Below are 10850 nucleotides of genomic sequence, written 5' to 3' on the forward strand. Positions count from 1 at the left end.
AGAAGAAAAGGCCGTGTGATCCAGTCAGCAGTGCTGGCTTGAGACCCCAGTGGGAGGCCCGGTGGATCGTGAGAAACCAGGTAGTCCAATGTCAAGGCTGTCCCCAGGGCCGCTGCTGACTTCACCCTGGTGCTTCTGTCTCTCTGACGGTTTTTACAGGGGACTGGGTGGGAGATTAGGACACAGGCCTGCTAGGTCCTGGACACTGTGGAATTTCCTGGGGGTGTCTACTATAATGTAGATGTCCGGGTTTCACTGGAGAACCCCCCGAAGCAGAGTCCTTGAAGGTGGGGCTCTGGGATCTCTATTACAGCTGTACTTTCAACAGTTGCTTGGAAGTTTGGGAACTGCTGCAGAAGGTGGGAGGAGCTTTGCATGCGTTTGCTGTCGGGTTCTAGGTGTGGACACCTGCTGGGGCTGGAGCTTGCATCATCTGTATCCCTCCAAATGACCCACAGATGGGGTCATGTTTGCCCCCAAATCTGAGCAAAAAATATAGAATCAGGTATCTCCAAGGGACCATTTTGCATTTAAGCCTTTGGTTTTACAGATGGGGAAACCGAGGCCCAAGGTCATAGAGGGTTAGGACTCGAATCTGGGACTGGCATCCTTCCCTCTGAAATTCTGGCGGCCCTTGGGGTTGGGGCTGGCTGGCAAGTGGCGGGCAGGGGGACGGGAGAGGATTGAGGGTGGCTACCTGTGTTCCAGCCCAGGCAGCGCGGATGGCTTGGCAGGTGAGCGTGCCCGAGCTGGAGGACCAGCTTCTGTGTCCCATCTGCCTGGAGGTCTTCAAGGAGCCCCTGATGCTGCAGTGCGGCCACTCCTACTGCAAGGGCTGCCTGGTCTCCCTGTCCTGCCACCGCGACGCCGTGCTGCGCTGCCCCGTGTGCCGGCAGGCGGTGGACGGCAGCAGCTCCCCGCCCAACGTCTCCCTGGCCCGGGTGATCGAAGCCCTGCGGCTCCCCGGGGACCCGGAGCCCAAGGTCTGTGCGCACCACCGCAACCCGCTCAGCCTCTTCTGCGAGAAGGACCAGCAGCTCATCTGCGGCCTCTGCGGCCTGCTGGGCTCCCACCAGCACCACCAGGTCACGCCGGTCTCCACCGTCTACAGCCGCATGAAGGTGAGGCGTGGGGGCGGGCGGGGAGCGGGGGCAGCGCCCGCTGGTGGACCGTGGAGCCGGGTCCCCGCGCTCTCTGGCGCCATCACCTGGCACAAAGCAGGACACCAGGGCCAGGACTCGATTTCCCTGGAGCCCTACCCTGGCGCGTTCGTTCATTGCGCATTTGGAGCAACTGCTCAAACCAGGTGCGGGGACTGCACATGATAGCCCCCGCCCCCGAGTCTCTTGCCAGCCCCTCCCCCTGCCTTTTCTTTGCAGTCCTGGTTTGTTCCTTGAGGGCTCCCCTGCCCGCCCTCTCTGGCTTGTTAGGGTGGGGACTTTGTCTCGTTCCCTGGTGTTTTTCAGAGCCTAGAGCCGTGCCTGGCACATAGTTAATGTCCAAAGTGTCTTTGTTGAATCAATACCTGAAATGACTGTTAGTAATATTAACAGCACCGTGTTAGGTTACTGTGTGGATCTGAGGTTTATGAAACCGTTTCATCTACACAACTTCATTTATTCCTTAGAACAATTCTGCGAGGCAGACAGGGTGGGGTTGTTACTGTATTTTACAAATGAGGGACCCGAGGCTCAGAGAAGGCAACAGTTTCTTCCAAGGTCACACAGCCTTGTCAATCGCAGAGCTAGGACTCAAGCCGAGGCCAGTTTTCTTTCCACTGACAATTAGGTGAAGAAAGGGCAGGAAGGCTCTCGTGATAGGAAGGTGGGTCCTTGACCTGGTGACTATGGGGGGATGAGAAGTGAGCGTGAGGACTGAGGGGGCAGGGAAAGGAGAGGCAGAGGGGCTGTTCCGGGCTGTCTCCTGGCCGACTGGACTGCTCCGGGCAGTATTGCTTCACTGCCGAGCCCTGGGAGACAAGTAGAAAAGGCACACAGGGCTGGCCAGGTTATCAGCAGCCCCTACTACCTCATGCGTTTCCTGGGCGTCTAATATATGCCAGGTGCCGTGCTAGTCCCTGTGGGACAGCAGTGGGGAAGAGGCTTGCCCTGCCAGAGGCGCTCACAGTCTGAGGGTCTGACGGAGCGGTCCTTGTGTCAGGGCTGCTGTCAAGGTTAAACACAGGCAAGATCACCTAGAACGTGGGTCCCGCATGGCCACAGGTGGTCAGGGATGGCTTCCTGGAGGAAGTGGACTGCTAAGCTGAGACCTGCACTGCAAGGAGGACTTGCCAGGAAAGCAGAGGAGGAAACGCACGCAGGCCTGAAGACAGCATGGCCTGCTGGAGGACACAGAGGTCATCCCATAGAGCCAGCGGGAGAGCAAGGTGGGGGCGGGCTAAGCAGGGCGGCCATGTGGTCAGGTCCCTCTGGTGGAGGGTAGCTTGGAGCTGAAGGACAGAGCAGGAGATGAGGGCGCCAGGCACTGAGCAGGTGGGAAGTGGGAAGGAACCTGGTGCAGAGTCGGGAGCATTTAGCAGGTGGGGAAGAGAAGGCCCTGACAGCTGCGGATGGAAAGGACGGAGAGGGAGGCAGCAAGCTGGACGCCAGGCCTGCCAGTTCCCCTTGCATGGGGAGGCTTGGGCGTGCTGGGGCCTGCAGGTGGGTCTGAGGGATCTGGAAACCAGGAGAGCACTGGGGCTCAGGACAAGAGACAGGGAGTGACTTACAGAAGCCACCAGAGTGGAGAAGACCAACCCAGGAGAGGCTGCGGTGACGAGGAAAGACATCGATGACCTCAAGGAGCACCAGGATTTAAGATTTGGATAAAACGAGAGAGAACCCCAACAAGGGGACAGAAAGGATGGACAGAGGGAGCGGGAACACTGGCTGTGGGGCCTCCTGCAGTGGGAGGGACAGAGCACTTAAGAATGAGGTCACGTGTGTGAAACGTCCGCGAGGACTGGAGACAGTCTGTTCGGTGCAGCAGTAGGAACTGGTTACCTGGGCAAGAGCAGGTGAGGGGGCGTGGAAGGAGGAAGCCAAGTGCAGGGCGAGGAAGATGAGTCTGCGTTTTATCGGCAGAAGTGCCGCCCAGGTGAGAGACAGGCCGGGAGGTAGGGCCCAGCTTGCGTCCTCATTTTGGATTTGGGTTTTTATTATATGATTCCAGGATTCCTCTCTGTGCTGCAACACAGAGAGCAATTCCGTTACCTGTTCCCTTGCAGGCATTCCTGTGTCCTCCTGTTATTGAGATCTTGAGATACTTGATTGATGGATGGATCATTTACATAATTTACTTCCTCTCACTGTGGCCCAGTTTTGTTGTTGTTGTTTTTATAGAGATGGGATCTTGCTAGGTTGCCCAGGCTGGTCTCAAAGTCCTGGCCTCAAGCAATCCTTCTGCCTCAGCCTCCCCGAGTGCTGGGATTACATCCATGAGCCACTGTGCCTGGCCACTGTGGCCCAGTTGATGGGAAGGAACTAGTCCCATCTCTGCCTCCAGACGGTGACCATTGCTATGTCCTTCTCAGGCCGCTGTGAGATGTTCTGATGCCTCGTTACCCAGAGCAAGGCCTGTGTGTGCACTTGCTTTATGCTTTACTCAACTCCCTGCCTGAACGGCTCTTGCAGCTCTCGTGCTTGGGAACAATCTAAGCCAAAGATTCCATACGCCCCCTGGGCATAAACCGGTGGAGTTCTTGGTCAAGTAGTGGAGCTAGATGGTGATCCAGGGGGGCCGGGTTGCCACCCCCAAGGTGAGGTCAGATTTGGGGCCAGGGATGGATCCAGGTGTTTATAGAGAGTGGGGGGTCCCCAGGTTTAACCTGGGCCACTCTGAGCACCACTGACCCCGAATTAGCCGCACTTGGGGCCAGGCTTTTTGTAATGACTCTCGATCAGAGTTGCCCACTAACTCTGGATCTGCTGGTGACCAGAGAGTTTACCCCGTGGGTCCCCGACAGGCAGCATTCAGTGCAGGGAGTGTTGGCTTCAGATTGGTAACTGTCACTGTCAGATGTGCTGTGGTGACTTCTGGGTGGCTGAATGTTTCACATCTCTCGCCAGGTCATGGAGATCTTCTCCTGCCTGGGCCATCCCTGCTGTCAGTGTGGAATATTCTTGGATAATCTTACCTACCTGGGAGTCAAAGGCACCTGGGAAGCTCTCATCCCCAGCCTGGTTCCCTGGGGGTGCTCGTGGCCATTGGGATGCTCCCAAGAAAGCGGCCCCACGGAGCTGAGAGGGCGGAAGGGTGGTGCTCATGGGCCATGGCCTGTCCCCTCCAGGAGGAGCTTGCAGCCCTCATCTCCGACCTCAAGCAGGAGCAGAAGAAGGTAGACGAACTTATTGCCAAACTGGTGAACAACAGGACCCGGATTGTCGTGAGTGCCCTTTCTCTCTGCCCCCTGCCCTGGGCCAGCCACCTTCATGTTCCCCCAGAGCCCGGTTCTGATTGGTCTACAGAAAACCACACCTTCCATATAAAGCCAGAATTCAAAGCATTCCAGGGCGGGGTGGGGCAAGTGCAAAGCCTTTTAGCAGAATTCAATCCAGTTGTCAGCACTGGCTCCAAGTTGGCTTTTGTCCTCCGTGTCCTTGGGACTGAGATAACCCAGAACTTGAGACCCAGAGGTAAACAGCCCAAAGCGTGGGCACAGCTCCCCCTGTGCCCGCTGTGTCTGCCTGACCTTGACAGCCTGCCTTGGTCAAGTACCTGGGAGCGCAGGCGCTGTCTGATCTCCCTAAACGAGAGGCACATGGGGGCTGGGGGTGTGGCACCCCAGACCAGAGAGGGAGGAGGTCTTACCCTTGTCTGACAGGGGCAGATCTGAGGGTCCCATGGGGAATTCTGGGCTTCTCACTCCAAAGCCTGCTCTCCTAGGGCCTGTCGGGTTCCTTTCAGTTGCGGGACCCTGTGATAAAACAAAATCTTATGTGCACTTGCATAGTTAAAACAGGCTAAAGCAGAACCACTCTGCTTGGAATGGGAGCTGGGGGTCCAGCCTCTCCCCTGCCACTGGTCACCCTCCCCCACTGCCACCTCAATGGCTCCCCAAGCAGTGTAAACTCCCTAGCATGTGTCATCCCATGTGGCCTCCCCTGGGACTCGGGTGCCAGGGCCAGCCCAGTAAGGGAGGCCCTGGTGACACTGAGGCCAGCCAGAGCCAGGCAGCTCAGCTGTGACTCTGCTGTGACCAGCCTTCCCTGTCCCAGAATGAGTCCGATGTCTTCAGCTGGGTGATCCGCCGCGAGTTTCAGGAGTTGCACCACCTGGTAGACAAGGAGAAGGCCCGCTGCCTGGAGAGGATGGAGGGTCACACCCGTGGCCTGGTGGCCTCCCTGGACATGCAGCTGGAGCAGGCCCAGGGCACTCGGGAGCGGCTAGCCCAGGCTGAGCATGTGCTGGAGCAGTTCAGCAATGAGAGTCACCACGAGTTCATCCAGGTGAGTTGTCAAGGGTGCGTCCCCATGCGAGGCCCCAGAGCCTTCCCCTTCCTAATGGCCCTCAGCTTCCAAGAGCCACTCCCTAGCCTTAACTTGCCTCTTTCTTGTCTTTCAGAAGTTCCACTCCATGACCTCCAGGTAATAACCCCAGAGGGGGCTGCAGGCAGAGGGCTTCGGCACGGGGAGCTTGGCCCACCGGTCCCTCCATTCAGCTTGACCCGCGCCCCTGCAGCAGCTGCCCACATCTGGCTGTGACCGAGTCCAGGGGAAACAGAGAAAGGTCACATCCCTGCCTTCAGGGCTCTCACAGACCGGTGGGGAGGCAGATGGCTACGCCGCTCTTGGTACCTAGAATAACAGATGTGCCTTCAAAGTACAGAAATACCAGAGGAGGAGGGGACACCGGGTGGACTGGCAAAGGTGCACAGCTGTGCTAGCTGAGCAGGGTGTGCCAGGCAGGCGGAGTGGGGAGCAGTCGCATGAAAGGGTGAGGTGTGTGTGGACTCTGGGCTACCATGAGGAGCTCGGTGTTGCTGGATGCGGAGTCGGATGCCAGGAGGAATGGGGACAAGGTGGGAAGTGGCGGCATGAGGGGCCTTGGAACACGCTCCGCGGATCATGGGAGGGAGCAGACCCATGTCCCGACAAATGAACAGGTGTGCGGCTCCCAAGGCTCCGCAGGTCTGCTTCTTGGAAGTCTCCTTGTTTCCTCAAATTTATTTAATGAAAATTTTTTTTTTTTTTTTTTTTTTTTTGTGAGACAGAGTCTTGCTCTGTCTCCCTGGGTAGAGTGCCGTGGCGTCATCATAGCTCACTGCAACCTCCAACTCCTGAGCTCAAGCGAGCCTCCTGCCTCAGCCTCCCGAGTAGCTGGGACTACAGGCACACGCCTCAACACTTGTCTATTTTTCTACTTTTAGTAGCGATGGGGTTTTGCTCTTGCTCAGGTTGGTCTCAAACTCCTGAGCTCAAGCTCCTCCCACCTCGGCCTCCCAGAGTGCTAGGATTACAGGTGTGAACCATTGCATCTGGCCGCAAATATCATTTAGTCTTGGGGACAATGTGGTTAGGAGACATGGGTTTACGTGTATGGACAGAGAATCTGACTGGCTCGGTTTGGAGCGGGCATCCGCTCCAGCTGTGGCTGGGGTCAGGTTCAGGTAGAGAAGTTGTTCTCAAACTTCAGCACTGGAAACACCTGCAGGGCTGATTTAAACAGACTGCTGGGCCTCCGTAATCAGTTTCTGATCAGCAGGTCAGGGGTGGGACCTGGATTTCTAACCAGTTCCCAGGTGATGCCGATGCTGCTGGTCCCTGGACCTGCACCTTGAGAACCATTGCTATAGTGTTTCCCCTTCTAGGAGGCAGGCAGGTCCTCTCTGGAGGGGTGTGGAGGGGTGTGGAGGGGAGGGAGTGGCGGGCATCGTGAGTGCACAGCCCCGAGCTGTGGGTTTGGCTGGGCGATTCCCACAGGGTATGAGGGCCCCACCTGGCCTCGGGGTGCATAGCTCCCCCATACCGTGACCTGTCACCTGCAGAGCAGAGCTGCAGCAGGCCCGGCCCTTGGAAGGTGCATTCAGTCCCATCTCCTTCAAGCCAGGCCTTCACCAGGCTGACATCAAGCTGACTGTGTGGAAGAGGCTCTTCCGGAAAGTTCTGCCAGGTAAGGCCCCAACCAGTCCTCCTTCCTGGGGGCTGCCGCCCAGGGTGGGCAGCAGTTCATCGATGGCATGGGAGAGAGTTTAAGCCACGTAGAGCTCAGAGGGAGGTTTGTTTAGTGTCATGGTGAGAGCATGGGGCTGGGGTTGAAACAGCTTGGGTTCAAGGTCATCTCCATCCCTTACTAGCCCAGGGCCTGGGCAAGTTGTGCAATTTGAGCCTCAGGTTCCTCATCTGTAAAGAGGGGCTATTAACACCCACCCGGCTGGGCTGCATAGTTTGTGTACATATACACACATGTGTACGTGTGTGTGTGTGTGTGTGTGTGTAGCTAGCGCTCTCTGCCAAAAAATAATGCAAAGACATTTAATTAATTCCTTTATTACTGGCTTACTGTTTAGAGCATAAGGAAGATCAATAACAAACTGATTTAATCTGCCAAAGGCAAAAACAAGGTTTATATAAAAGAAAAGTGGAGAGGGAGGAAGAAAACTGCAGTCTGTGAACAGTGAATTTTGTTTGCACATTTTTGGGGTAAACGGACTAGCTGGTAGCCAGCAAAAAGGTCAGTTGGGATGGTCTGTCCTTGAATGGGCCGACTAGGCCGGCAAATAAGACTTGCAGTTACGGATTCTCCAGAAAACCTCGGGGCTGAGCTGTGAGCACAAGACAGGTGTCTTCCGGGTCCTTCCATCAGCACCTGCGCCTTTCCCTTACCGGAACTCCTCGGCTCACAGTGTCGACTTTTTCCACCCTTTGGGCATCATTCATTCATTCAGTCAGTGAGCAGCCCTGTGCCTGGCCCCGTCTCGGCCCTGGGGATATAAGGTTGGGGAGGACTCGGTTCCTCTCCATCAGAAGCCCAGGGCCTGCAACCAGCCTGCCTGGGCAGGGTCTGCCGCCTCCCTGCTGAACAGGCCTTCCCTGACCTCTTTCCCAGCCCCGGAGTCTCTCAAGCTGGACCCTGCCACCGCCCACCCTCTCCTGGAGCTTTCCAAGGGCAACACGGTGGTGCAGTGCGGGCTCCTGGCCCAGCGGCGCGACAGCCAGCCCGAGCGCTTCGACTACAGTACCTGCGTCCTGGCCAGACAGGGCTTCTCCTGCGGCCGCCACTACTGGGAGGTGGTGGTGGGCAGCAAGAGCGACTGGCGCCTGGGGGTCATCAAGGGCACGGCCAGCCGCAAGGGCAAGCTGAACAAGTCCCCGGAGCACGGCGTCTGGCTGATCGGCCTGAAGGAGGGCCGGGTGTACGAGGCCTTTGCCAGCCCGCGGGTGCCCCTGCCGGTGACGGGCCACCCCCACCGCATCGGGCTCTACTTGCACTACGAGCAGGGCGAGCTCACCTTCTTCGACGCCGACCGGCCTGATGACCTGCGACTGCTCTACACGTTCCAGGCTGACTTCCAGGGCAAGCTCTACCCCATCCTGGACGTGTGCTGGCACGAGAGAGGCAGCAACTCCCTGCCCATGGTGGTGCCCCCGCCCGGCGGGCCTGACCCCCTCACCCCCGCGCAGCCCACCAAGCTGTAGGGCTGCCGTGGTCCCACCTGCCCACAGGCCCATCCCAGTGGAGCACTGGGGACCCCAGGTTCCCCTGGGTCCCAAACAATGACGTCTTCATTGTTTGGGAAGGTCTTCATGCCTGTGTGTTCAAGGACACTAAATGGTAGGGAGAAGGACCACAAGCCGTTTCCAGTCGGTCGGGGGTGCATTTGTTAACTTCTGCCCGAGTGAGCAGAGCCAGGCCTTGGCACCCACAGGACACACTGAGCTCCCCGGGTCCCTCCAGACATGCTCTCCGTGCTGACTCTTCCAGCTGAGGATCAGACATCCCAATACACCTTTTCCTTATCACTGTCAACTTTCTACAGCTGTTAAGGATAATAAATTTGACATTATTTCTTTCTCATTAAATGACCTGCAAATATTAGTTGCTGTACCTACAGACGGTTTTATGCACGAGTCTTTTTTTTTTCTTCCTTAGGAAGAAACATTTAATTGTGACTTACAAACAGAGGCCATGTCTTGAGAGGTGGTGAGCCCAGAAGGGGGGCGCCCATCATTACCCCCAGACCACACGGCAGGAACGGGGAGGACAAGTGACGTGGAGGCCCCCCCCCCCGAGAGGCAGGAACGCTAAGTGCACCTGCCTCGGGGCAGGACTTACAGTAACAGGAGATAAAGTGGAAATCTTAGTGGAATTCCTAGAACAGGGGTCACTGTCAACATGGCCGGTCAGCATCCAAGACAGAGTTACTTTGGCCTCTACTCTCCACCCCCGGATCCAGCTCTTGTATCTCACACACCCTCCTCCTCTGCAATTGTCCCTGAGCCTTTGGGGGCAGGTGCTTGATACCGTGTAACTTTAGCAGCAGTGCGTTGGCGACGGAAGACAGATCGGGCCCACGGGATTCCAAATGAGGGGGATTTGCAGGCTTTGGTGGATCACCTCCAGTCTTCGGAATGCCAAATTCTCTAAGCTGTAAGTAGCTCAAAAGGAAAAAGCTTTTCCTGACTCTTCTTCAAACAGAGCAGCAGCCTTCTGTTCACCTGGGAACTGCCATCCACAAGCCAAGCAGCTGTCAGGCAGGTGCGAGCTGTTTACCAGGCACGGGAGAATCCAGCCGATCCTCGTGGTTCCAGAGTCAATCAAACAGAAGCCGCACCTCAGGCAGTGGTGAGATGAGATGATGGATCCCCCCACGTGTGAGTCTTTAAAAGAAGCTCTGGCCAGGTTCAGTACCTCACGCCTGTAATCCCAGCACTCTGGGAGGCTGAGGCAGGAGGATTGCTTGAGGCCAGGAGTTCGAGACCAGTCTGGGCAACATAGCAAGACCCCTATCTCTACTAAAAAATGAGAAAAATCAGCCGGGCATGGTGGCATGTGCCTGTAGTCCCAGCTACTCGGGAGGCTGAGGCAGGAGGATCACTGGAGACCAGGAGTTTGAGGTTCAGTGAGCTATGATGGTGCCACTGCCCTCCAGCCTGGGCAACAGAGTGAGACCCTGCCTCTCTCACTCATACATACACACATCTCTAAACTCTGGTGGGGCCAGATCTTGCTTCCACTTCCTGTACACTTGGTCTGTGGTTAGAGTCACATCACCACTCCATCACTGATCTGTCCTCAAAGACCTCTCTGATTTTCCTCTCAGGTAGACGAGATGGAAACGACACTATTCAAAGCAGAAGCAAGTAGGGGCCAGCTCATCCCTGAAAACTGCCTGGCACAAGGAGTGGGCCTGAAGGCCTAGTCTGGGCATGGTGAACCTGCCCATGCTCGCAGCAGACAGGGCAGGTGTCCACGCCAGACCAAGGCTGGGACAAGTGAATTCTTGCCCAAGAGTCTGAAAATTGAAGAGGAAGAATGGCTGGGGCCGAATCACCTGAGACATGGTGCTTCAGAGAGATCCACAGCCCTGTGCTGCTGGTCTGTGGGGCTGAGAGCCTTTGTGGGGGACAGCGCCACCCTGGTGTCCAGGCACAGACTCTCACAGGCCACAGATTGACCTGCATAGCCTGTTGAGTGATCCGAGGGATGGGAGGCTGGTGAGGCGCTGCCTCAAGGCCATCTCATAATCCTAGCATGCTGGGAGGCCGAGGCAGGAGGATCGCTTGAGCTCAGGAGTTTGAGACCAGCCTGAGCAAGAGTGAGACCCTGTCTCTAATAAAAATAGAAAAAATTAGCTGGGCGAGGTGGTGCTCGCCTGTAGTCCCAGCTACTTGGGAGGCTGAGGCAGGAGG

General features: G+C 56.8%; 1 protein-coding gene across 2 annotated transcripts; it reads left to right on the top strand.

Moving 5' to 3' along the window:
* Positions 1-708: 708 nt before the first annotated feature.
* LOC138394420 (E3 ubiquitin-protein ligase TRIM50) lies at positions 709-9020 on the top strand. Of its 2 annotated transcripts, none has more exons than XM_069486367.1 (6): positions 709-1121; positions 4289-4384; positions 5217-5447; positions 5563-5585; positions 6986-7110; positions 8047-9020. In XM_069486367.1, exons 1-6 carry the CDS (start codon positions 723-725, stop codon positions 8634-8636), a joined length of 1464 nt encoding a protein of 487 aa, XP_069342468.1. In that variant the 5' UTR covers positions 709-722; the 3' UTR covers positions 8637-9020. The 2 variants fall into 2 exon arrangements, with proteins under 2 accessions (XP_069342468.1, XP_069342469.1); XM_069486368.1 differs by having other exon boundaries at positions 723-1121; positions 5566-5585; positions 8047-8636.
* The last annotated feature ends 1830 nt before the right edge of the window (positions 9021-10850 follow it).

The sequence above is a fragment of the Eulemur rufifrons genome, chromosome 14, assembly GCF_041146395.1.
Source record: "Eulemur rufifrons isolate Redbay chromosome 14, OSU_ERuf_1, whole genome shotgun sequence".
NCBI classification, from domain to species: Eukaryota; Metazoa; Chordata; class Mammalia; order Primates; family Lemuridae; genus Eulemur; species Eulemur rufifrons.

What these genes read in the sequence shown, in the direction of transcription:
- LOC138394420 (XM_069486367.1), top strand. Translation starts at nt 723, where the DNA reads ATGGCTTGGCAGGTGAGCGTGCCCGAGCTGGAGGACCAGCTTCTGTGT. An exon ending in ACAACAGGACCCGGATTGTC is followed by an intron (nt 4,385 to 5,216) that starts GTGAGTGCCCTT and finishes TCCCTGTCCCAG; the next exon opens with AATGAGTCCGATGTCTTCAG. An exon ending in TTCCACTCCATGACCTCCAG is followed by an intron (nt 5,586 to 6,985) that starts GTAATAACCCCA and finishes TGTCACCTGCAG; the next exon opens with AGCAGAGCTGCAGCAGGCCC.